The sequence below is a fragment of the Bombyx mandarina genome, chromosome 13 (assembly GCF_030267445.1).
Source record: "Bombyx mandarina strain Sakado chromosome 13, ASM3026744v2".
In the NCBI taxonomy this organism is placed as follows: domain Eukaryota; kingdom Metazoa; phylum Arthropoda; class Insecta; order Lepidoptera; family Bombycidae; genus Bombyx; species Bombyx mandarina.
In genome coordinates, this window is record NC_143220.1 from 213,676 (window position 1) to 241,572 (window position 27,897).

Genomic DNA, 27,897 nt, shown 5'->3' on the forward strand with positions numbered 1-27,897 from the left:
ACAAAAAATTCGTGCCACTGTGACGTCATCTGGCCACAAAACATGGCGGTTTTAGTGCTGCCCAGAATATTTTAATGTTAGTAGGTTTTATCGATAAACGTTCTTGGCTTATTGGAACGAAGTTCCTTATCGCGCGTTGTGAAAGGGGGCTAGACGGAAAAAATTCTTACGAAAAGTTGTCACGACACTTTTTAGATCCGTCATTCTGACCAATCAACGTGTAGGCGCTTATCGCGTGACATTGCTCGTATCCGATTGGTCCGCGTAATGAGTACAGTTTCTCGAGATAGCGTTTCAACAATAGTAATATAGTTCATAGTATTGTTTTTCTCTTCTTCATAATGCCGTAATTTATTATTATAACTTAAAAAAATAAATTACAATTCCTTCACTAATTAATCGAAAGGAACTTCGTTCCATTCGGGTGTCCCTTGACACCTCTGAAGTTTATTTTAATTTTAAATATTGTTGAGTATAAATGTATTTGTAGAATTTATACTTTAATAGGAAGTAAGTATATTGTTATGTGCAAAGATGATGTGATTTAGATATTATGTGAAATCTAAGACGAGTTCGTGCTTCAAATTTTCCAAGTAAACGTTATGACGATTTTTAAAATTTGCTACACTGATTTTATAAAGTTGTCGTTTGCCGCAAAACATAAAGATATGGCATAGTACAGTGCCATCAGCCCATTTCTAGCATGCTGAATGTTATCGTATTTTGAGTACGTGTTTTTCTTAGACTATTACAATCTATTTTAATTGTTTTGCTGACTCTACAGTCCGTAACACACTACCGCAGAGCACCTCAAGGAAGGTGCACCGCACTACCGCACCGCAAGCAAATTTTAAACTTATCAAGGGACCGCCTGATAAAAAAAACACCTACAGAACATTTATTCGTTAATGAAATAACAAACGTCATTCCTTGTGACTTCCTCTCTAAAATCACTTACTTAATAAATATTTAACGAATTTACAATAGTGTTTTACTCACTGCGGAATAAAACTATTTTATTTAAATAGTTCCAAAAAGATTTTGTCGGTAGCCTTTTTCCCGAAATATCTAAACAGAATGTCTAAATATGTTTTGATGACATATTTTAAAGAGGTATTTATGATTAGTGTCATGATGAATAGATACCGACCGAAAAATGGTGTCCGATATTTCGGATTCAAATATATTAAGTGCATAATCTATGTTTCGGATGAGGGCTCCGTAATGAATTTAAATATATATAGATAATAGTTTTGGGGCATCGACTTTCTTAAGATCCTATAAAATATGTTTTAATTATAATTTTTGTATGTTTTAAGCATGATAAAATTAGAAATTTTATTTAAGCAATCATATTAAATCGATATCAAAGTCAATAAATAATGTACAATCCAATACAGACGGCCGAACTGACGTGACAATGACATTTGGCGCGCTAAACATGGCGGATTTTCGGCCTCATTAGACGGAGACGGAGACATTTACGTATATTCATGTTTCATTTTAGTACGCACTGAAATACTGTTATCTTGTTTTCCTGCGAGTTAAAGTGCTGAGTAAGAACGAGATAGATATATGTTTATGTGTGTGCCTTCTATGCCATAGACCTATATAGTAGGGACACGACATATTGTTCTATACGTACAATTGCTTATATAAATAGCACCCATTTTGAAGGCACATACATAAAACATATATCTATCTCGTTCTTACTCAGCACTTTAACTCGCAGGAAAACAATATAACAGTATTTCAGTGCGTACATAAAATGAAACATGAATATACGTAAATGTCTCCGTCTCCGTCTAATGAGGCCGAAAATCCGCCATGTTTAGCGCGCCAAATGTCATTGTTACGTCAGTTCGGCCGTCTGTTTTGGGTTGTACATTATTTATTGACTTTGATATCGATTTAATATGATTGCTTGTATAAAATTTCTTATTTTATCATGCTTAAAACATACAAAAATAATAATTAAAACATATTATAAAGGATCTCAAGAAAGTCGAAGCCCCAAAACTATTATCTATATATATTTAAATTCGTTATGGAGCCCTCATCCGAAAAATCGGACACCATTTTTCGGTCGGAATCTATTGATCATGACACTAATCATAAATACCTCTTTAAAATATGTCATCTAAACATATTTAGACATTCTGCTTAGATATTTCAGGAAAAAGGCTACCGACTAAATCTATTCGGAACTATTTAAATAAAATACTTTTATTCCGCAGTGAGTAAAACACTATTGTCAACTCGTTAAATATTTAATAATTAAGTGATTTTAGACAGGAAGTCACAAGGAATGACGTTTGTAATTTTATTAACGAATAAATGTACTGTAGGTGTTTTTTTTATCAGGCGGTCCCTTGATAAGTTTAAAATTTGAGTCTCTCTCAAGTGAGAGTGATTCAAATGGTGCGGCGTACCTTCCTTGAGGTGCGCTGTGGTAGTGTGTTACGGTGTCAGCAAAACAATTAAAATAGATTGTAATAGTCTAAGAAAAACAAGTACTCAAAATACGATAACATTCAGCATGCTAGAAATGGGCAGATGGCACTGTACTACGCCATATCTTTATGTTTTGCGGCAAATGACAACTTTATAAAATCAGTGTAGCAAATTTTAAAAATCGTCATATCGTTTACTAGGCAAATTTGAAGCACGAACTCGTCTTAGATTTCACATAATATCTAAATCACATCATCTTTGCACATAACAATATACTTACTTCCTATTATAGTATAAATTCTACAAATACATTCACTCAACAATATTTAAAATAAAATGAGCCAAGAACGTTTATCGATAAAACCTACTAACATTAAAATCTTTTGGGCAGCACTAAAACCGCCATGTTTTGTGACCAGATGACGTCACAGTGGCACGAATTTTTTGTTGACGTTTCATTTCCATAGGTTTCCTACTTCAGTGGTCTATGCCCAACATAGACCTATATAGTAGGGACACGACATATTGTTCTATACGTACAATTGCTTATATAAATAGCACCCATTTTGAAGGCACACACATAAACATATATCTATCTCGTTCTTACTCAGCACTTTAACTCGCAGGAAAACAATATAACAGTATTTCAGTGCGTACATAAAATGAAACATGAATATACGTAAATGTCTCCGTCTCCGTCTAATGAGGCCGAAAATCCGCCATGTTTAGCGCGCCAAATGTCATTGTCACGTCAGTTCGGCCGTCTGTTTTGGGTTGTACATTATTTATTGACTTTGATATCGATTTAATATGATTGCTTATATAAAATTTCTAATTTTATCATGCTTAAAACATACAAAAATAATAATTAAAACATATTTTATAGGATCTCAAGAAAGTCGATGCCCCAAAACTATTATCTATATATATTTAAATTCATTATGGAGCCCTCATCCGAAAGATAGATTATACACTTAATATATTTGAATCCGAAATATCGGACACCATTTTTCGGTCGGAATCTATTCATCATGACACTAATCATAAATACCTCTTTAAAATATGTCATCAAAACATATTTAGACATTCTGTTTAGATATTTCGGGAAAAAGGCTACCGACAAAATCTCCTCGGAACTATTTAAATAAAATAGTTTTATTCCGCAATGAGTAAAACACTATTGTAAATTCGTTAAATATTTATTAATTAAGTGATTTTAGAGAGGAAGTCACAAGGAATGACGTTTGTAATTTCATTACCGAATAAATGTTCTGTAGGTGTTTTTTTTTTATCAGGCGGTCCCTTGATAAGTTTAAAATTTGCATGCGGTGTGATAGTGCGGTGCACCTTCCTTGAGGTGCACTGCGGTAGTGTGTTACGGACTTTAGGTCAGCAAAACAATTAAAATAGATTGTAATAGTCTAAGAAAAACACGTACTCAAAATACGATAACATTCAGCATGCTAGAAATGGACTGATGGCACTGTACTATGCCATATCTTTATGTTTTGCGGCAAACGACAACTTTATAAAATCAGTGTAGCAAATTTTAAAAATCGTCATATCGTTTACTTGGAAAATTTTAAGCACGAACTCGTCTTAGATTTCACATAATATCTAAATCACATCATCTTTGCACATAACAATATACTTACTGAATGATGTAATTAGGGTTCAATTTAGTTTGCGTACTATCCGTAAAGAAAAACTGTGTGTGGTTGCAACGACATTTATTGTGCGACTGACTTCACTTTTGACAAGTAAAATATCGTAATTAGCAAACAGTATAACGTTAGTAACAACATACCGCCCACCAAAGGACTACTAAGTTCTTTCTAAACTATTGCACTAATTACAACGTCAAGGTGACTTCAAAACAATATTCTACAAAACGAAATAAAGGTTGCTTAAATACTAGACATCATAATACAATATGCTTAACTTGAGACTTAGTATAATATTGCTACAGTGACATTGGTAGAGAATCTTGACAAAATTACAAGATGACCTTTCACCGAGTGGAATCCACCGGCAAACGACATAATTTTGTTATTGATTTTGCCCTTAGGATCCAATATTTTGATCTGAGATAACATAGCATTAACTGAACCCCTCCATGTAGTGTCTTGATATGGGCGTCAGCAACAATCAAGTGTACTAGGGTGTTCTTATTTCCAAGAATAATTGGGTGTTTTCGGTCATCAGGTAAGTTAGTATGTTTAAGGCGACCGCCCACCCTGAGGATATGATTCTCATCCAGGTATGGGTTTATCGATCGTAATTTACTTTTTTTTTCTAACTTGTTTCTTATCTCTTAGCCGATCTATTTCTTCTTTGAATTCTTGTTGTACTAACTTAATGCATGTGATAAGTTCGTCTTCTAATTCTTGTGTAGTTATTTCTTTTCTCGTACTTAAATTACTTTTGTATCTTAGAAATCTTTTACAGTAAATAATAGTTTTTAGTAATTCTGGTAACGTATCAAAATCTTCAAACTGAGCGGTTAAAGGTTTTAGTTCTTCTGCATTGTGGTAAGTATTTAATTTTATTGGTTTCATTTCTAATTCTGTTTCTGTTATTCCTGGCTTACTGTATATTATTTCTTTTTTGAATAACCACTTGGGCCCTGTCCACCACAACTCTTTCTGTTTCAAGTCCGCCAGCAGCATGCCCCGCGACCCGATGTCTGCAGGATTCTCTTCCGAAGCTACATGGAACCATCGGTGTGTGTTTATATTCTCTACAATTTCTACGACCCGGTTCGCCACGAATGTCTTCCATCTATGAGGATCACCAGATAGCCATGCAAGAACAATTGATGAGTCTGTCCATGCATAGATGTTAGAAGTAGGTATACGCATTGCGTTTTCTATTTGCTTAAGTAACCTTGCTAATAACAGTGCTCCACATAACTCCAGGCGTGGTAGAGACACGGTACGGAGTGGTGCCACTCTAGTACGGGCAGCTAATAGATTGGTGAATACTGAACCATCTTCCCTCTTCACACGAATGTAAGCCACCGCGGCATAGGCTTTCATGGAAGCATCACTGAAACCATGAACCTCGATGTTTTCCATCTGTGTGCTTACTGTGTTTAGCCATCTTGGAATACCTATCTCTTTTACATTTTCAAAGTCTTCTCTTATTGTCAGCCAATCGTGTAACAGCGATTGGTTAATATCGTCATCCCAGCCAATCGGTTCTAGCCATAGCCTTTGTATGAGTATCTTAGCCAAAATTAAGCTAGGGGCGATCCATCCCAGTGGGTCAAAAAGTCTTTGAATATCAGATAGTATGCCTCTCTTTGTAATATTGCTTGACCTTGCTGGTAAGTTAACCTTGTATTGAAATTGATCCGTGCCCAGGTTCCATATCAAACCTAGGGCTTGTACTTTTCCATCCAATTTAAAATCCAACTGTGCTCGAGATGTACGTTTGTTTGGTTCTATAGATTTCAAAAATTCAGCAGAATTGGATGACCATTTTGATAATACAAATCCACCTTTCTGTAGAATATTATCTACTTCTTGTGCTCTCTTTATGGCTTCAGGAGCACTGCTTTCCCCCGACATTAGATCGTCCATGTAAAAATCTTCTTTAATAATTCGAACAGCCATTGGATGATTTCGACCCTCATCGTCAGCTACCTGGTGAAGCGTTCTTACAGCCAGGTGAGGGGCCGCCGCTGTACCAAATGTAACACGAAGCATACGATATTCTTTAATCGGGTCTGTATCATTCTCTCTCCACAAAAGGCGTTGATATCGATCGGCGTCTTCTTCATAAAGTAATATTTGCAGGTACATCTTTTGTATATCACTTGCATAGCAAACACGATGTAATCTCGATCTCATAAGTATATTCCTTAAGTCTTCTTGCAGTTGTGGACCTACAAGCAATTCATCGTTTAGAGAAACGCAGTTGGAGCCCTTCGCTGAAGCATCAAATACTACGCGTGTCTTAGAAGTTTCTCTGTCTGCGTGTACCCGGCGTGATGAGGTAAGTATACTGATTTTCTCTCAGTTATTTCATTCTTAAGTATTTCTTCCATGTAGTTAGCTTTTATGTATTCTTGCATGACCTTTGTATAATCTTCTTTCAGTTTAGTTTCTTTCTTAAATCTTCTTTCTAGTTGAAGTAACCTTTTTCTAGCTATTTCCTTCGTATTTCCTTCAATCGAAATTGGATTATTTGTATTAAATGGCAGCCTTACTAGATATCTTCCTTCACTATTTCTAGTATGTGTGCTTTCATATATTGTTTCACATAGCTTTTCTTCCTTTGTTAATATTCTCTTTTTATCATTGTCAATTTCCCAGAGGGATTTCAACATATGATCTATATGGACTTGATGATGAAGGACCAGAAATGATTCATTTTCACGGTTATTATCGATTTCTCCGAAGAGGATCCACCCCAGGTTGGTTTTTTGGGCACATGGAGAACCTGGAGGGCCCTTAATAAGTGTTGGTTGCACAATCTGTGCATACTCTTTAACACCAAGAAGTAAGTCTATAGAACCTGGTTGGAAGTAGTCTGGATCTGCCAGGTTGAGTCCTTCTAGATGTGGCCAATGTGTGACAGTTACAGCTTTGGAGGGGATCTTCGTGGTCAACTGTTTACTCATAACATATGCTTGTATGTTGATTTCGAAGCTTGGATTCCAGCGGGAACCAATCTTAAGTTGAACCACGTGATCAACGTTAGTCCTAGTAGATCCCACCCCGATGATACTTCCTCTCGCTGATTGCCTGGTAAGTTTGAGCATTTGAGCCGCCTTCTTGCTTAAAAATGAAGCCTGCGAACCTTGGTCTACTAGCGCACGAAGAACAACAGTTTGGTTATGCTCGTTCCTCGCTAAAACCATCGCTGTGGCTAGTAGTGCTGTGCTTTGTTTAGTACTGTGATGTGACGCCACCATGCTATTTATAACCTCTTCTTTCTCTTCTACTCCGTGGTGAGATGCACTCGGTTGATTCCTTTCCTCAGTTTGTGCCGAGTCTTGATGGCGGTGGAGAAGAGTGTGATGCCGTCTTCTACATAAGCGACAGGACATTCGTAACTTACACTGGTAAGCAGAATGCCCAGGCACCAAACAGTTAAAACACAGATTGTTGGTCTTGACATAATCAGTTCTTTCTTTAGGTTGCAGTTTGGTAAAATTCTTACAATGACTTAATGTATGTTTTTCTTTACAGAGCACGCAAGTTCTTTCATTTGGCTGTGACGTGGTAGTCGTGGCAGTGACTAAGTGTGGACGTTCTCTTACAGGTTTGTCACGGCTGCTACAAGTCCCTGACACGGACAATACAAGTTCTAAGGTACGGTATCTTGACTGCAGGAAATCTTTTAAATTCTCCCAAGTTGGTAGTTCGTCCTCTGATTTTGAATAAGCTGTCTGCTCCCATTCTTTGTGGGACTCCAGGTCCAACTTCTGTATCACAAGGAATATAATTATAGGATCCCAGGAGGTCGTAGGTATATTTAAATTTTCTAAATTATTCAAACAATCTGTCGTGACGTCTAATAAATTTTTTAATTGATTTGCAGACTGAGAACTAATTTTCTTCTGATTAAATAATTTCTTCAAAACTGAGTTAATTATTAATCTTTTATTTCCATACCTTGACTTCAAAATATTCCATGCTTTTTTATAATTATTTTCCGTGACTTGAACAGGTTTTAATAATGTTTCTGCCTCGCAGGTGACTGTACTCTTAAGATAATGTAACTTTTGTACGTCACTTAAAGCCGGGTTCTTATCCACTAAGGAGGTAAATAGGTCTTGAAACGTAGGCCAATCTTCATAGTTTCCAGTGAATTTAGGTAATTCGATTCTCGGTAACCGAACAAGGTTTTCGGTATCCGCAATAATCGTAGAATTATTTGCTGAGGACGTTGAAGTACTCGGCGCGGCTGCTTGTGTGAAAGATTGCAAAAGATCTTTTAAATCGGCTAACAAGACGAGATACAAATCTTCGAACACGAAGTAATCTTCATTTTGAAAATATGGTAGCTCTTGTCTTTGTTCTTTCGGTGTTATTTTTACCAATTGTAGATGCGTTTGCTTAAATGTAGTCCAATATTCTTCGATACATTTGATTCTTGCTTCTACATAACCTCTTGTCAATCTGGCTTTTGGACATTTCTTTAAATTAATTTGAGATTTGTTTAAGAGCTCAGCGGTATCTTCTAAAACATTCAAAAGTTCATCCATAGTACCGTCCAACCAGAAAACGGAATCAAATTGTAATATTTATAAATTATTTGTCTTTAAATCACTGGAATGTGGTTTACGGCTTACTGGAAAACAATATTTTCACTGACCGGCGTCCATCTTCGATAGCTTGTATGTTCAAAAAATCCGCTCGAATTTGACCAATATGAATGATGTAATTAGGGTTCAATTTAGTTTGCGTACTATCCGTAAAGAAAAACTGTGTGTGGTTGCAACGACATTTATTGTGCGACTGACTTCACTTTTGACAAGTAAAATATCGTAATTAGCAAACAGTATAACGTTAGTAACAACACTTACTTCCTATTAAAGTATAAATTCTACAAATACATTCATACTCAACAATATTTAAAATAAAATAAGCCAAGAACGTTTATCGATAAAACCTACTAACATTAAAATCTTCTGGGCAGCACTAAAGCCGCCATGTTTTGTGGCCAGATGACGTCACAGTGGCACGAATTTTTTGTTGACGTTTCATTTCCATAGGTTTCCTACTTCAGTGATGCCCAAAACAGACGGCCGAACTGACGTGACAATGACATTTGGTGCGCTCAACATGGCGGATTTTCGGCCTCATTAGACGGAGACGGAGATATTTACGTATATTCATGTTTCATTTTATGTACACACTGAAATACTGTTGTATTGTTTTCCTGCGAGTTAAAGTGCTGAGTAAGAACGAGTTAGATATATGTTTATGTATGTGCCTTCAAAATGGGTGCTATTTATATAAGCAATTGTACGTATAGAACAATATGTCGTGTCCCTACTATATAGGTCTATGGTTCCGATAAATTTGTGTGTGTACGACCTACGTCGCCTACGACATTTGCAAGGTAAGTCTTCGGATATACAATATTTCCGAATAACAACATTTGGACCGTCGGTCTACCGAGCAATGTCACCCGCTCGGTGAAAGATCATCCCGCCGTTGTTAAGCCTTCCCAAAATATATATACTTTTCTTTTAATTAATTCTGTTAATGAAAAAATTTATATCAAATAAATATTTTAATCTTTAAATGGATAAATGAGCTCACGGATCATCTTTCATGAAGTGATCGCAACAGCTTAAAGAAATCACAATGTGAATGTCGTTTAAGGCATGAGGTGTATTATAAAATCACGGTGCCTCTGTCTTTCAAACGGAACGTTAATTTACACACACAACGACAAAATTAGACAGAATGGTGGTGAAACAACCAATGTGAGTTCCCAATGTGCCTCAAGACCAGGAAATGTTTAGTTGTATGTTGTATACTAGTTGTAATACAGGAAGTGTTAGTTGTATACTAGCTGTAACAGTATGATGGATACTAGTAAATCCACTAGTCGCCATTAACAACACCCACGGGAAGAGCTGGGCAATGGAATTCTTGGTAAAGTTATACTCTCACAAGTAATAGAAAGTCTTCTGTTAAATTATAAGGATGGATTTTAATAAGTTTAAGATAGTGACTGATTTACGGTTTTGGGCTCCTCCTGCTTTACATTTTACTAAATTGGGTATCTCACCTACTATCTTAAATAGCAGCACAATGCTACGTTTCATATTCCCTTTGCCTGTCCGATTGAACAAATTAAACAAAAAAACAGTCAAAAATACTATTGGTGATATTTTTACGTTTTATTTTTATTAAATTTATTCATTGGTAAATAAAAAAGGGCCTCACAAAGAATACCTTATGGGGCAATTTGCTGTAATTTATTTAAGTTTTTACAATACAACACAAATACAATGCTGAAACAAAATCTATATTCTATTGTGAATAGAAGAGAAAGTGTCTCAAATAGTAGTAAATAACGGGTCGATAGAAATATGTCTGTCCCTGATTTGTCTGTTAGTTGTCGTTTTGCTGATTATTTTGCTATATGTGGACTTGATTTCGATTCTGGATTAGAACCTGATAGACTATGTGGTAAGTAACAGCTTCAAACGTGGTTAACAATTTTTCTGTTTTTACAAAATTTTAATGAATAAACAATTTATATCCTCAACATAGGTGATAATTTACACGTATCTCCTCTCGACCGATCCTATAAAGGAAAAATTTTAGCTCACTATCCTGAAAATGTTCCTTGTAATCAATTTGATGAACATGCAACCTGTATGGTAAGTGATGTTTATTCATATGATTTCAAGACTACATATACAAAATACGGAATAGCTGCCGAAAAAATAAAGCAATTTTAGATAAATGAATTTATTATTATCAAACCACATAAACAACTAAATGATATCAGTACAGTCACTGCAGAGCTAATAAGTTATTAGCTCTGCAGTGACTATCACCAATATAGTTTAGAGCCGTATGGGTCCACATACCAGTACCAAATATTCAAAAGCCCCAAGACATTACTTTGCTTGTACAAAGTAAAAATTTCATAGTAGTGGTGTGAATAAGTTTAATTTTCTTTAAATTTTTAATGGGTTAACGAGACCACAACATACCTGGTTAAAGACTTACTGGAGCCTATAGACATCACAGCTTAATGCTATCACGGTCTTTGAAACTTGAGGTTGAAGTCTCAAGTATTTTATAAAACAGCTGTTTCTTTTTTAAATATTTTTATTGTAATTATAGGCATACTACCCACTTGATTGCAAGTAGTCAACATTGCTCAGAGGCATCAACAATGTCACAGACATAACCAAGATGCTGCAGACTTTCACTCTTTAAAAGGAAATACATGAATGCTTTGTGTACATATCTGTACAAAATTACCATTAATCTTACCGCCAGTAATTACATAAGCTAATCAATTTGCCAGTTTAATTTTTACTCTACTTTTTACAATGAAAATCATCAAGTCTGTCTTTCCTTAGATGATTTTATATTCGTCTGTGAGAATTGTGCACTAGTACCTACTTTTACTTTGCTAGGTTTAAGTACTCTGAATTCTAATCTCTTAGACCACAACAACTTCAATATATCTGTCATTTTAGCTCTGTGATAATTTGATATCTGTCTGTGAGAATTGTGCACTAGTACCTACTTTTACTTTGCTAGGTCTAAGTACTCTGAATTCTAATCTCTTAGACCACAACAACTTCTATATATCTGTCATTTTAGCTCTGTCATAATTTGATATCTGTCTGTGAAAATTGTGCACTAGTACCTACTTTTACTTTGCTAGGTCTAAGTACTCTGAATTCTAACCTCTTAGACCACAACAACTTCAATATATCTGTCATTTTAGCTCTGTCTACCAGCTGGCCTCCAATTTAGAACCCAAAAGCATTCATTGGAGCCCCAATTTCACAGTTTTGTAGTAACTAGAGAAAATGCATCTAGATATTATGGATTTAGCCTTATATTTTATGAAGAGGTCAGAAATAAAAACATCTGTAGTGCTATGCATACTTTACAGGTAAAAAAATTTGCATCTTTTTCATTAGACAATAATTGAAATAATTTCATTATTAATTAAATCTACTATATTGTTACTCCTAAATTTTAATTATATCTGATTGTTCAGTTTAATAGTTGTTCAGGCTTATAAAATTTCCTTGTTTTATTTCAGGCGATGTACATTACAGAACTCTCTAGTGGCCAGACTCCACCAGGCCATAGAAAAAGCTCTGGTAAGGAGAGCTCACGATCCCTCCCCAGATCATTCAAACTTACGCCTCATACTGGTGCTGCTCTAACATACTTTGATATAGCCAAAGATAAACTCTATGTAGCTAAAAGTATAGCACTGATTTGTCAATACCCCTTTGTAAGAATTGCCCAGATGTTTTTAGAAAACTTGTTCAGGTAAGGATTTAATGTTTTCCTAGAATAAAGTATTATATTTCATTTTTTGTTACATGTTTTGCTACTGGACTCGTCCACAACCCAGTTAGCATCAATGGTTACCCCATACCTATCTAAGCTGAAGGGATATTATAAATCACAATTTTTTTGTGTTTAAATTATAGTGTATAATTAATTGTACATACTAGTGGTCACCCAGTAATCGAAATTCGACCATAATTATTAATTTAAATTATAAGTTTAAACATTGTCATGGCTTTATAGTCAAAGACTTTACTTCTATAGTCATGGATTTTGCCAAGGCTACACTAAAGATAAATATAATAATATTAAAGACAAACTATTTTAGTCTATTCTCAATTTGACCACAGACCTTAAGAATTAATAAAAGAGTATATATGCATGAGCGTATGTGTGTTTGTTTGTGTGTGTGTGTGTGTGTGTGTGTGTATAATGATTTTTTTATACATATGTATATATATTATGTACTACTTAAAGAAAATTGGAACCTATTTCCACATTCGTCAATACAAATACACTGGCCATCTTATCCTATAGGCTACAATAAGTATATAAATCTGTTATCTTTTAGATCCTTACCAAGACAACCAGGACCTGGTCTTAGCCCAGAATCTTATGTTTATAATTTACTTTACGAAGTACCAGTGCCCTTGCCAGGTCAAGCTTTAAGACTTTATGTGCCACCTCCTCAACCACATCTTGAAGCCATTCCAGTTGTAAGCATTGGTTGACTTTATTTATTTAATATATCGAGGGGTGAAAGGCTATATGGTTTAAGCGACATTTTTGCAATTTTACAGGAGGGTCATTTAAAGTTTAAAACTTGGAAAAAATATCATGACAAAAAACTTCTTAGGCTCTTTGAAAATTATTGAATTTTTATAAAAAAAACTAGCTGACCCGGCAGATTTCGTAGTGCCTCAATCGATAAATAAAAGACCTAAACTTTTGTATAAAACAAACTTAAAACAAACAAAAGGAATCCGTCCGACGGGGGACACATCAAAGGAACAACAAAATTGCTATTTTTATTTATATTCCGAGCATTTTCATATTTATCTACCTTTTAAACCTTCTCTGGACTTCCACAAATGATTCAAGACCAAAATTAGCCAAATCGGTCCAGCCGTTCTCGAGTTTTAGCGAGACTAACGAACAGCAATTAATTTTTATATATATAGATTGAATTATTGATATTATTATTGATATTAATACCAAATAAAAAGGATCTTTGATTAAAAACAAATAAATAAATAAATATTTAATAACAATTACGCCACGATAACTGGTCCCGTGCTAAGTTCGTAAAGCACTTGTGTTACAGGTACCAGATAACGGAAATAAATGTAAGATTTTTATTATACACGTACATATATTTAATATTTAATGTACATACATAAACCTGGAAAAGACATTTATATTTATCATACAAATATCTTCCCTTGGCGGGATTCGAACCCGCGACCCCCTTGTGTAGTGACCATGTCACTTACCACTACACCAGACGGCCGTTAAATGTCGCGTATTAAGCGAAATGTCGTTTAAATCAAATAGCCTTTCACCCGTCGATATTATGAATACATATACTATGAATAATGTTGTATTGCTGGACACCCTTAATGCCACTGTTGTACTGTGGGGACCAGGTTAAAATTTCAGTCTTGAATGTATCATAAACTATGTTTATGATTTGGGAATTGAATGCAATAATTTTTCTATCTATGTCTATTTAAAATTTTAATAATATTTCCAGGTGATAAGAATGCCAAATCCTCCAGAAGAGTTACCACTGTTAGACTATTCGTTGCGTGTCATGTTTTCTAATTTAGGCGTTGAACTAGTAGTACAATTGTTCACGTGTGTTCTACTTGAACATCAAGTATTACTTAGATCAACTGGTAAGCAATTATTCTTTACATTTTAATAAATAAATATACCCTTACATACTCATAAAAACAGCAACAACTTTTTAAAATCTTGTGTATTTCCGTTCATGCTTAAGATGGTTCCGTTATTCCATTTTGACCATCTACCAATCATCATTTGTACTACCTGGAAAGAGTGGTTCCAGACATAACTGTTGTCATTTACTGTATGCCTCTGGAGTGATCGGTTTATCGGCAAGGCTACGATTTATTTATTTTATTTCATGTGGACGAGCTCACAGCCCTCCCAGTGTTCACATCTACAAAGTAAATGCCGCCACCCACCTTGAGATATGAGTTCTAAGGTCTCAGTATACTTACAACAGCAGCCCCACCCTTCAAACCGAAATTAATTGCTTCCTCACGTCAGAAATAGGCAAGGTGGTGGTACCTACCCGTACGGACTCACAAGAGGTTCTACCACCAGTAAAATCAGTACGACATGTCATTCTTCAAACGAGACTTGAAATGATCACCGTCGACGCCTTAAACACGTCCTTACGGATCCATCAGATCCAATAATCTTTGCATTACTCGTTGTGCAACCTAACCCATGCATCAGCCCGCTGAGTTTCTCGCCGGATCTTCTCAGCGGGTCGTGATTCCGATCCGGTAGTAGATTCATTCGCGAAGCAATTGCTCTTAAGTTGATAGGTCTCCTTCGGAGGCGCTCGAGCAGTTGTTATCAAATCCCACCCCTCCTGGCTGAGCCTTTGCTCGCCCATCTGCCCTGGTGAAACTGCAAAGGCCTCTGGGCCACCAGTAATCTTTCAATCATAAAAAAAAAAACTTGAAATGAGTTTCGCTGTTGACTGTGCGTGATTCGCTGCGGATGTTTATGATCACACCTTTGACCATTTAAATACTGACTCACTATGTGAATATTAAAAGTTTTATTCGAACAATTTCTCGTTTTCAGATTACAACAAGCTAATGCTGGTTTCTGAATGTATGGTATCGCTATTGCTTCCCTTCACTTGGGCGCACGTCTACGTACCGATACTGCCGGCTCCTTTATATCACTTCCTCGACGCGCCCGTACCATTTGTCATGGGTAAAATCTATACATATAAATAAAATTGGAGTGTCTGTTTGTAATATTGAAATAGCCTCTTTTTACTACATGCAAATGAATATACATACGGTACATACACCAAAATATCATTTTTTACAATTTTTGTCTGTCTGTCTGTTTGTTCCGGCTAATCTCTGGAACGGCTGGACCGATTTTGACGGGACTTTCACTGATAGGTAGCTGATGATATAAGGAGTAACTTAGTCTACTTTTTTTAGACTAGCTTCGCTCCGCGGCTTCACCCGCGGTACGACAATAACTGCGGGTAACATCGCGGGACTCTGCTATCAATAATAAAATTTAATGTTTCCGAAGCGAAGCGAGGACGGGTCGCTAGTGTAAAATTATAATGAATTAAAAGTATCCCAGCTTAAGGTGTATAGTTTTTAATGATGTCGACGTAAGGTATAGTTCGATGGTGCTATGTCGACTGAAAGACTGACGACTTCTTTCTCGAAGCTTCATGGTCGGCCGGCGGCGTCTCTGCCGCTCCGCTCGCTTGCATGCCCCTCCAAGACCCACGAGAAGAACAATTAGGGATGTGCGCGTTATCTATACTAATATCATAAAAAGGCAAGATTAGTTTGTTTGTATTTGTATTGAATAGGCTCCGAAACTACTGAACAGATTTGAAAAATTATTTCACTGTTTGGAAGCTACACTATTCCCGAGTGACATAGACTATAATCTTTTTTGAAAAAAAATAATAGGGATCCTTACTAAAACTCCAATAATGTAATCCTAGGTGTAAAAAAATTACCTAAAATATTCTTTACATCGCATGCATTGCGAAAACTATTGATGATAGAATAAAATAAGGTACTACGACTTTGTAGAACACAATATTATTTACAAAAAGTGTCGCGACAGCATATGTCTTACTATTATAGTTATGCCGCAATAAGTGTTCTTTTGTTTAAAAAATAAAACAACGTCAAATATCGTTTAAATTTTTGTTAAAGACCCGAGCGGAGCCGGAGCGGGTCGCTAGTAAAATATAATTATGCGCATGCAATTAACTAATGTAGTAGGTAAGAGTTGTTTCATGTAATCGTGGCTGTCCACATTGTAAATGCGTTTTTTTTTGTATTATTGAAAAAACTAAAATTGTATAAAGGGCCCATTCTAAAATTGTAATTATAATTTGGGGCTTGACCAGAAGTGCACAAACACTAGTTCTAGTTGGCACATTTATTGTATTTAAACAGTTCTCCAGTAAGAATTAAATCCATTCTAAACATGATGTTGAGATGCCGTTTTTCTTTTTTTAATTTGTTTGGTAAAAAGTGTAATACATTTACCGTTTATTTTGTTTTATTTACATTTATGTACTGAATAGTCTATATAAAATAGGTATAATAATAAAAAGTTGTAATAAGGTAATACTTAATTCAATATCATATCTCTTCAGACCCTAAAGCTGAGATCAAACTGGAGATATTGATGGACCTAAAAAAAGCAAGAAAATAACCGTACAACTACTTACTGCACATACCAGATGTATTCTACAGTATAAACAGTAGTTTTACAGTTTATTGTGCTATGTAATACTTAGATTTTTATGTTAGTTACTACTTATATTAAGTACTCTGTATTCGTACATAGGTTTACATACAGACAGCGCGGCTGTTTGCGCCAACGGACCCAGAAGCATTGCCCTTTGTTCTGAAGCAGCACTGTGTCTGGTAGACATCGACAAACCCGACATACAACTACCAGAAGAATTGCCGATATTCCCACACAGAACATCCTTCATTGAGGAACTCAATCATTTAATGGATAAATATCAGGTTAGACTTACTATAAAAATATAATGATTTGTTCTACATACCAAAAAATTCAACATTTTAAGCAACATTTTATTTGGTATAAAACGTTTTTAGATTCAGAGACCCGAGACGGAACCAACCAAATTAAGTGCGCCCCTAAACGGAACATCGTATAGGCACATGAATGACAACATGAGCAGCAGTTGCACTTTACCATCGGGTAAGAAATCTTCAGTTCGTGTTTTATTTTGTTTTATATTGTTAAAAGTTTACCATTTCTACGATCACATCGACGGAACAAAGCGTAATTGTCGTAACTTGAAAAAGCCAACTTTACACCAGAGCCATAAATGTATATAAAACTAGCAGACCCGGCCACACGTTGCTAAGGTTTTTGTTTCTAAATAAGACGGCCGGATAGCATAGCATACCAAAAATGAACAAAGTAAGAACAATTGGATTTCACTGTATTGTGTTTACTACGAAATAAATTTCACTTATACTTTAGCCTTAGTAACACGGTGTGTTTATGCCATTAAATTGTAGCTTATCTGAAACGTTGGTATTTTTAACACAGTGCCATCAATGAGATATTAATGTCGGACAGTATCACAATTGCCTATAAAAACTGGTTAAAGGCGCCATCTGTTTTAAGACTTGTTTTGTACCGCATGGTCCATGGGGAATGCTCTGAGGAATTATTCGAGATGATCCCCTCATCTCCTTTTTATCATCGCACCTCCCGCCATCGGAGCAAGGTTCATCCATATTATCTGGAACCGCTGCGTTCATCGACAGTGCGTTTCCAAAGATCTTTTTTGCCACGTACCATCCGGCTTTGGAATGAACTCCCCTCCACGGTGTTTTCCGAGCGCTATGACATGTCCTTCTTCAAACGAGGCTTGCGGAGAGTACTTTATGGTAGGCAGCGGCTTGACTCTGCCCCTGGCATTGCTGACGTCCATGAGCGACGGTGACCACTTACCATCAGGTGGGCCGTATGCTCGTCTGCCTATAAAGGCAATAAAAAAAAATAAAAAAAACTTATGAAACTTACAATTAATAACAATAATCAACTTATGAAATCATTTTATTGTCAATAATAAATATTGCGACCATTAATCGAAATAAAAACCATCCTATGGCCTAAGTAGTCATCGTGGCCTAAAGGATAAGACGACCGGAGGATCGGACGAAAGGATAAGATGCATTCGTGTTGAAGCGATGCAATGGTGTTCGAATCCCGCAGGCGGGTACCAATTTTTCTAATGAAATATCTACTCAACAAATGTTCACGATTGACTTCCACGGTGAAGGAATAACATCGTGTAATAAAAAACATTATCAAGGAGGCCACAAACACCAGCGTCCCGGGCGCCATTAAGCAGGCCGAATGCAGGCAGCATTGGAGGAAGCTGGTGCAAAAACTGGACCAAGGTGGTCACTACCCTCAGTAATGAGGAAACGTCAAAGAAGAAGAAGAAGAATAAAAATCAAACCCGCAAAATTATAATTTGCGTAATCACTGGTGGTAGGACCACTTGTGAATCTGTTACTACTGTACTACGTTATAGATGTCTATGGGCTCCAGTAACCACTTAACACCAGGTGGGCTGTGAGCTCGTCCACCCATCAAAGCAATAAAAATTAAAAAGAAAAGTTGGAACAAAACACATATTTAAAAAAAAGAAACTTAAAATCGATTCAGTAGTTTAGGTGTCCATCGCGGACAAACATGACACGTAATTTATATATATATTATGATAAAAAGTTATTTAGCCCAAAATGCGAGTTACGACATTCCGATTTCAACCGTCGACATGTAAAATTCAGACTATATTCAGACAGTACATATTTTACCGTCACCATGTCAAAATGGAAATTGATAAATCAACGACAAGCTGACCAAGGATCATACAGGAATACTCGAATGTGACATATTATGATCACAAGATTAACCACGTACGATGCATTGGTATTACTGCTGAGCCTGACATGAAACAATATCAGAATTCTTAGATTATTGTTTAAAATATAAGAAAGAGAAATAATCGCGAGAATTATGTGTCGCATACTAATTCGAAATTTAATTAAAATCTACGAATACTACTTAAATAAATATGTCAATTGTAGTACGTATATATGTGTATAATAAATAATATATCAGTACCTCAGTTCCAAAGAGCAACAAGCCAAAAAAACAGTTTATTTTCAATGTACTAGTTACATCGTAAACAGATTAATTAAATACATAATGATAAAAATAGACGCGTATTATTACCGTGAATAAATTAACTTACTAATTATATAATTATATCATATAACTTATCATAAAAACGTTGCGTGGCTTTAATTGAAATGCCTTGCAACTACAAAATTAATTGGTCACCTATCGACTACCCTACTGAAAGTTTCTTCATCTAATGTATTTGGTAAGTTGTGGTATTTTTTGGGGGCTGAGATATGAATTAGAATAAAATGTTGTTTAGGCGGCCTGCGCAGGAAGCACTCCTTTCATGATGTGCTAGAGTGGGAAGAAAGTAGGCCGTTGAACGCCTCCCCTCCCGCCTCGCCCACCCGCCGCGCTCCCTTGCGGCCCGACGCCTTGCAGCGCATCGCCGATATCGTCAAGCGTACAGGTTAGAATAACAACTCGAATCATAGACGTAACTTCAATTTAGTTTTAGTAGTACCTAGTAGTAGGTAGTTCTATTTTTCCAACTGGAAAAGCAAAGGTGTCATACCATACAGCCTTTACTTACCATACACTATCATATCACTATCATACAGCCTAATCTTTTAGAATTTTTTAAATGAAAAATGATAATATGAAATGTAATGAAATTGGATGAAATATATTTCAGTAAAATGGTGGTTATTTACTGAGACTTTTTCAGTGGACTTTTGCAGAATCCCGGGAAGCTACGTCCAGTTCAGCGGCTTTGTTTCATTTTCACACATTTGTGCACTTTCACAGATACTAAACAGTTAATAAACCACCGTTATTACACATTTAAACCTGAAGAAAACCTAAATAGATAACATAAAACAATTCACACAACTTCGCTCCTCGCGTTCCCGCCAAAAAGTCCAATTTATTTTTATTAATAATAATCCGTCTACAACTGTCACTTCAGTACTGCCTTTGGTTGATCCCGACTAAAATTTGGTGGCACGAAACTAAATCGAAAGGTTTATTTACAAAAACAAAATCAGTTCTGAATTTTAAAATTATTTTTTAAGGTGTCAACATTGACGACGTGGATGCCGAAACAGTGATGCCAACTACTAAAAAGAAAATTCTCAACGATGAAGAGCAATATAATGAAGATATGCGTTTTAACAGTGCTGTTAGAGAAACGTTTCTCAATAGATTTGTTCATATATTTTTGATGTATGAAAATTTCGTTATCATGCCCGATCAGGTGAGTTTGAATTATTACTGCGAAATAATGTAATAACAACAAAAAACCATGATTTAGAAACAGAATTTAGAGATATTTAACCTTTAAATTTACCCTTTAAAGTGGAACACACGCGACTGCTTCGCTGCAAAATTAGGCAAGATCATAGACTTAAGCGTGCTCGCAATACGCCCAGTAATTTCGACATGTAGTATGATATAGAAAACGGAAACTCGTCCGCTATTAACGGATTATAATTACAAGATCGTTAAAACATACAATTTCATCTTTTAGGACCGCGAGTCATGGCTGAGCTCACGCGAATCGATGGTGAACTTTGACAAGGCGTCCTTCCTCTCCGACCAGCCTCAGCGTCACCGACCATTCCTGTCACGGTTCCTCGAAACCCAAATGTTCGCCACGCTCATCGACAACAAGATCATGGCTAATTGGGGGGAATATGACGTTAATTTGCAAGTCTTCGAATATCGGACTAGAATCGTCAGGTACGTATATTCATGTTTGAATGTCCACACTCCGCATGCATACAAGTTACGATAGAATAAAATCACGTAGCCAAATACAGGTTTGTATCTGTGTGATGTCAAATATGTTGGAGGTAAATTAATTCAATAACAGCTATTGCGGCAGTAACCCGTGTCGAGACTAACCCGCACGTTTAAGAGCTAACCGACCCGATATGTAGTCGTTCACAAAACAGAAACGCACCAACATATTTGCAATGCAATTCATTAAATTAAACACGTATAGGGAGATTCAACGATTTCTTAAAGAGACTTTCTCGTGGCTTAAAACAAAAAGATTTTGGATGCGTGGGTATTATCAATTAGGACATTTTAGGAATACAATATTAAGCAAACGTTACAAGGGCATGGAAGACCAGGGGAGGGTAAAATAAGTAATAAAAAAATGTATCAGATCTGATTATTTGGTCAACAAAAGACCTCTTACTTTTTGAATTATGAATATCATTAGTGTTGAGTTTGGTCTAGTGCAGTCGGGCGTCGGGTACAGTGACCTTGGCCTCGGCGCGGATGGAGGTTGAGGTTTGGCGTTGTTTGGTGCAGGGGCAGGCTGGGCGAGGGCGGGCTGGCGACGCGCGGGTACTGCGTGTGGGCGGGGGGGACGGGGGCCGCGGCGGCGGGGGGCGGGGCGGAGCTGGAGGTGGACGCGCCGGCCGAGCGCCTGCCGCACCGCGCCGCCTACTACCGCGCCTTCCCCGCCCGGCTCGACGCGCACGCACTCGCCGCGCCTGACCTCAGGTGCCTCTCCGCAGACTAACTGCTTCATTAAGGTGTTAGCACACCTGCGCTACGAGGCTCGCGTCCCGCCACTCGAATCGCCGCACGGTATTAGGTCTTTAGCCCACTTCTGCAGTAAAACCATAACCCTGTAGTTCCACGCAGTCCATCACGACCTGTATGCAATACAATTTACATTAAACCTCATATTTCTATCATAGATATTTTGACAATGAATATATTTCTCCGCGCTCTTTCGGTGATGTACTCATACGTAATTCATCATTATTAATAATACGTTCATTAGTAATAGAGCTACGCGTCTTTTTTCAAGTGATCTGTATGTATTAATGGACAGTTTTAATACCGAAAATAGAATCAATCCGTTACACGGGTAGTAATGACACTTATAAAGAAATGTTGGACACACATAATATTCATCATTATTCTTTATCTAAATAAATCATTCATGGATACCAAATATGTTTAAATTTAACTTTTTATTTATTTTATCCCTACTCTAAGGTATACTGCAACTAGGTATTTTCAGACATCATCTCACACCGAAATTTTGTCTACCGTTTAAAAGTATTCAGGTGTGCTTGCGTCACTGCTGAGTCTTATTATAGAGAAGAATAGTGTTTCTGGATTTTTCTGTATTAATGTGGATAGTATGTCCACATGCAGAAGTGGTATGTGGTAGTGCTAAAGACCTTTTTCCGTGTCGACTCAAGCTACTTTCATATCTAACTCTGAAGAGAATTCCCTCCCAGTGACCGATTGCGATATTTCTTTGTAGCGTCCATTTTTCTGGTGACGTAATTTTCTACAATTTGTCCTGTATTGTGCAGTTATAATAATTCGACATTTAAGTTTATGCTGAACCTTAATTTTATGTTCGCTTAGTTGTACGACGCTCTTGATTTACTTCTGCGTCTTTAAACCCTTACATTCACTTATTCTTTACGTCCCTTCATAAAGCTTAACAGTTGAATTCAACGTTGAAATTTCAACGGCTCTTTCATTATTCTATGAATTTATTAGTGTATATCTCATTAATATATTCTATCGTTAGGTAAAGGTATGAATACAAAATTTAAGCGAGCTCACTATGAATGAAACGAACTTATTTATAGCACTTTTATGTTTTACTGTACTTGTCTCAATAAACACCCTCGAAAATGAACTGCGAGAGGTGCTTTCAAAGGCTTATTAGGCATAAATGAAGGCGAAAATATAAGTTTAGTTGCTAACATGAATAATATCCAATGTTTCATACTTTCTATCGTATTTTAATTATCTCAAGGTATATAAGACTTATTAAAATTTAAAATCAACTAATCTATATTTTCACTTTTGAAAAGTCGATGTTTGATGTCAGTTGGATAGAAGCTTGCATGTGCGATGTGATTTAATTAATAAAAGTTTTCATACAAAAGTTATACCTAAATTGAAAACGTGATCCCGCATGTTTCCTTCAAATATTGTATAGATTGATAGAACAGTACAACTGTATATTTAGTTAGAGGTTAAACAAATTTCTTCCATTAACTTAGGTTAATTCGGTAAATGATACTTTTTAAGAATCTCATACTCTAGTAAGTAAAAAATTAAAAATTAGCACAATTTTACTATCAATGTCTGATCTAATAAAACACAGTATTAAAATAATTGGTGTTCAACACATGACATTCATACGGATTACATGCTTAATTTATGGAATGTGACTAAATGTAAGATCTCCTACGAATTTACAATTTATGAAAAGATTTGAGGCTTTAAGCTGACAATGCATGCTCATTATAAATGTTTTTTTAAAAATAGTAATTATTATGGTTTATTATTATTATAGTGAGTGCATGCTGTTGTGCCTGTTTTATTATTCATGAAGAAAATCAAAATACACCGATTTGAAATGACGATAAAATTGTACGAGATTACAAAACTTTTGTTCGGAATTCATGTATTCCATTGTGATGCCATTAAAAAAAACTTAAAACGCTTTTATGAAATTCCTTTTATATAAAAAAGGAACATATTTTGTAACGTTTGTGTTAAATTTACATTTAATCGAAAATCGATTTGTCATTGAGAACTTTTTACAGTCTATTTATTTGTTGTTATTTATTACATCAGTATTTACTCATTGACTCACTTGAAAAAATCTAGGGATGTGCTTATTAAATATTTAAATATTTGTCTTTCTAATAAAGAGACATTTCGTTAGAATAGGTATACTGAACAGCTTTGCACATAACACATCCCTAAATTTCAATAATAAAAACAATAGAACATTCGGCATAATTATTAAACATTCGAAAAACTTGCTTCATAAATGTTATACCTACTCGTAGTTAGTTGAATAAATATAGTTTTGTTTGCCACGTAACGAATGTACTAAAAGTGCATGTTTATCGAAATTGCATGTATAACTATGAAACTATCCTGTGCATAGTGCAGCTGTTTTTAATTTAGTATCTGCTTGAATTAAATTTAACACGGCAAGTTATACTCGTCGTTCCAAAAGTAGGTAACAAAGTACCTTTAATATAAGTTAATCTGTTGTAATTTAAATAATTATATTATTTACATATGTTAGATTTTTTTTATTTACTTAAATTGAAATAAAAAATAATATTTTAAATGTGTTTTTTGAATGTCCACCTATATAAGTTTTTCCGTGGAAATATAAGCAAGTTTCGTGCAATCGGAAATGATAAGAAGTCATCGTACGAACTGATAATTCACTAAAAATAAGTAACAAGAAAGGTATTTATTACGTATTTTAATTTTATCAAACTAGCTTTTAGCCTTCCATTTCTATATTTTTACTGTCTATAATTTTCCGATTGCTCAAATCTTGTGCTTTAAGATTTATTGCACTACAATTGCTTTGAACGCTTGCTTTATGTGCTTTCATTGTAAAATTAGTGGAATAAAAACAAACGCCAAATGAAATATTGATCTTCCAGAACGAACAGTCTAAAGCGAATAAAAAATGCGAAATGGCAAGTGAAAGACTGTCCGCCAGAGTTGTTGCTCGGAGACTTCAGCAGACGGTTGTCTACTGAAGTCACGCCTGCAGCCATTGCACAGAATAACAGGACATTTGTGGAGAAACTCCTTAAGGTATGAACTATAGGAAGGGTGTTACATATACGCAAACTTCAGTTGAATTGGGCAGGCAATTTATTAGGTACTGAGCTTACAGCGCTGATAACACCATCTCAACCGCGAAACAGTAACGCGTTCCGGTTTAAGCTAAAAAACGTACAGCCTTTATACAATAAAATATAATTAAGACTGACTTCGTGTCTGAAAGCGGGTGACGGCATTCACGTTGTGATGTTTATACACAGATAACTTTTTTTTCCTACCTATTCTAGTAACCTCAGGGGGTTATTCTAAATTCACCGAGCTAGTAGGTAAGCTAACAGGGCTCAAATCGGGAATGTTGCTAACACTAGCCCTAGCAAGAGCAGTGCTTCGCAGAATCTACCACCGGATCGCAAACGCGACCCACTGAGAAGATCCAGCGAGAAACTCAGTGGGCTGTATCTATGGGTTAATTTACTCGTCGAGCCCTTCGGCGCAAGCGACGGGTTCGGCGTGGACGGTGATCGGTACTTACCCTGAAGCACCCACCTAAAAGCACCGTTAATGGATCTAGAGGATCTGTAATGATGTGTTTAGGGCGACGTCGACTGTTTACCATTCGATCCACAGGATCGGGTATGTAATTACCGGCGGCCACGACAAGAGAGTTTTCATGTCGTGCCGCCTTCTCAAAGTGGCGCCACAGATAACAATACGTGGAGTACACCACACCTCCACTAACAAGCTCGTTCAACCCTTTAACCGATCAAAAATGTCTAAAAAGAATCAGCTTACCGATTTTATTATAAACTCTTAATAGTACTGAAGTCAAATTGAGTTCTGAAGCAACAGGTACTGGGTTATTTTCAGCGTTCTGTCTCTGCCCCTGGCATTGCTGAAGTCCATGGGCGACGGTAAACACTCGCCATCAGGTGGGCCGTATAATCGTATGCCTAAAAGTGCAATAAATAAAATTGCTTTCTGTTGTAACGTGAAGAGAAATTCAGCTCGGACAGTAATGGTTAAAAAACCTTATGGTATCCCTTCTATTAATTGGATACTGGGTCCCGTGGATTGCGTAACAACATTCGCTCAGAATCCGATTCAAACATTTACATGAAATTGGAAGGCAGGGTTGCTTTGCGTCACTTTAGCTAGAAGGCGGTGTCTATATGTGCAGGCTCTCCAAGCCTTGAATTTTATCAAAATACTATGCGTTCTGGCCGAGTGAAAGTTCGAGATGGAATATGACAATTTGTATTAAATTATCCTAATTCTCATAAACACTACTCACATTGAGCATACAATTAATATTTTACGCTTTGGAGGCAGTCGAGTTCATGGTTCGCCTGACAGCAAATGATTACCAGAACAGTTAGTTACACGTCTTACTGAGGTCGAATTCTAAAAATTATATTATGTAACGCCTGTTGAATTCGATATGTATGACTGCTTTGAAGCTAAGGAAATGCAAAATACGCCCAACCGATATTTTAAAATACTTTTTTTTTTCATCACCATTAATGGTGAAATTCAAATTACACGCATAAACTATTTTAATTTGGTAATAAGTTTTACAGTAATTCATTTTCCTGAATAAAATTAAGGCCCTTCTAAAAAATGTAATACATCAATAGTATTTATTTATTAGTTGCCCAAAAACCTGGCTATCTTACGATCTGAATTTTGACAGGAATGTAAGAGCAAAACAAAACGAATGCTATTGGAGAAGATGGGTACAGAAGAGTCTAACTTAGGCTTCGGGAGCGAAGTGTCAATTACTGGTGTCGAGGAAAGCACTATGATTGCGTCTCTGTGTGATTTATTAGAACGACTGTGGTCACACGGCCTACAACACAAAATGGGAAAGTCAGCGCTCTGGATGCATCTCATTAACTACCAAGAGCTGGAACAATGCAGCAATTCAACTAAACCTATCGATCCCAATTATCTAACACCAGGTAAGCCAATTTTTCAAATAATTTTATCCTTAACTAGCTGACCCGGCAGAATTCGTAGTGCCTCAATCGATAAATAAAAGACCTAAACTTTTGTATAAAATAAATTTAAAACAAACAAAAGGAATCCGTCCGACGGGGGACACATCAAAGGGAAAACAAAATTGTTATTTTTATTTAATTCCGAGCACTTTCATATCTACCTTTTAAACGTTCTCTGGACTTCCACAAATAATTCAAGAGCAAAATTAGCCAAATCGGTCCAGCCGTTCTTGAGTTTTAGCGAGACTAACGAACAGCAATTCATTTTTATATATATAGATAAAAATCAGAGAGAGAGATAAGAATCACAGCATACAGAAATTTATCACCACACTTATGTACATCATTTTATTACTGGTGATAGGGCTTCTTGTTAGTCCGCACGACTAGGTACCACCACCCTGCCTGTTTCTGCCGTGAAGCAGTAAAGCATGTGAGCTTACAATATAAAATTATTTCAAGACATACTTTAGGTAATTATGTTATTTTTATTCGTGACCGAGCGTATTATAGCTATTATTGTATTTTATTAACAATGGTTTTATTTCAATTATTTTATTATTTATTATATTTAAAATAAAAAAGAATCATAGTTTGGTTTAGTACTTGTCTTATATCGTACTTACCTAGGATTTGTGTCTTTTGGAACATGCAGCATTAGCTTGGTGTGTACTACGGAAACGTCTTGACTGTAAGTATTATATTTTTCGATAGCAAAAGGGATAGATACTATGAGAGCAATGATGTATTTAATTTTGTATTGACAATAAAAGTTTTGGAGTATGCAGTAACGTTGATATGTGAATATTTTATTCAGATGTTATATATTATTATACAAACATAAATCTACAATCTACTATCTTTTACGGATGTTCCGTTATAACTACTGA

General features: G+C 36.0%; 3 protein-coding genes across 6 annotated transcripts in view; 1 reads left to right on the plus strand and 2 right to left on the minus strand.

The window, feature by feature from the left end:
• Nucleotides 1-4,736: 4,736 nt before the first annotated feature.
• LOC149501564 (uncharacterized) lies at nucleotides 4,737-6,260 on the minus strand. Its single transcript, XM_089732513.1, has one exon. The coding sequence runs from the start codon at nucleotides 6,258-6,260 to the stop codon at nucleotides 4,737-4,739; it is 1,524 nt and encodes a 507-aa protein (XP_089588639.1).
• A 143-nt stretch (nucleotides 6,261-6,403) lies between these two features.
• LOC149501565 (uncharacterized) lies at nucleotides 6,404-8,791 on the minus strand. The gene is made up of 2 exons (XM_089732514.1): nucleotides 8,782-8,791; nucleotides 6,404-7,977 (listed from the first exon to the last, which is right to left on the minus strand). Exons 1-2 carry the CDS (start codon nucleotides 8,789-8,791, stop codon nucleotides 6,404-6,406), a joined length of 1,584 nt encoding a protein of 527 aa, XP_089588640.1.
• Nucleotides 8,792-10,264: 1,473 nt separating this feature from the next.
• Nucleotides 10,265-27,897, plus strand: part of pns (DENN domain containing pinstripe) — a 33,473-nt gene continuing 15,840 nt past the window's right edge. Inside the window, exons 1-16 of one of the 4 annotated variants that reach the window (XM_089732650.1) lie at nucleotides 10,265-10,613; nucleotides 10,698-10,807; nucleotides 11,896-12,066; nucleotides 12,220-12,455; nucleotides 13,048-13,192; nucleotides 14,230-14,374; nucleotides 15,321-15,455; nucleotides 17,082-17,266; nucleotides 17,360-17,465; nucleotides 19,735-19,884; nucleotides 20,489-20,670; nucleotides 20,944-21,155; nucleotides 21,738-21,932; nucleotides 24,884-25,040; nucleotides 26,701-26,968; nucleotides 27,663-27,698. In XM_089732650.1, coding sequence (XP_089588776.1) covers nucleotides 10,514-10,613; nucleotides 10,698-10,807; nucleotides 11,896-12,066; nucleotides 12,220-12,455; nucleotides 13,048-13,192; nucleotides 14,230-14,374; nucleotides 15,321-15,455; nucleotides 17,082-17,266; nucleotides 17,360-17,465; nucleotides 19,735-19,884; nucleotides 20,489-20,670; nucleotides 20,944-21,155; nucleotides 21,738-21,932; nucleotides 24,884-25,040; nucleotides 26,701-26,968; nucleotides 27,663-27,698 — 2,533 coding nt within the window. In that variant the 5' untranslated portion in view covers nucleotides 10,265-10,513. The remainder of the gene's footprint in view (nucleotides 10,614-10,697; nucleotides 10,808-11,895; nucleotides 12,067-12,219; nucleotides 12,456-13,047; nucleotides 13,193-14,229; nucleotides 14,375-15,320; nucleotides 15,456-17,081; nucleotides 17,267-17,359; nucleotides 17,466-19,734; nucleotides 19,885-20,488; nucleotides 20,671-20,943; nucleotides 21,156-21,737; nucleotides 21,933-24,883; nucleotides 25,041-26,700; nucleotides 26,969-27,662; nucleotides 27,699-27,897) is intronic. The other 3 variants (XM_089732651.1, XM_028183386.2, XM_028183387.2) reach the window with 3 other exon arrangements.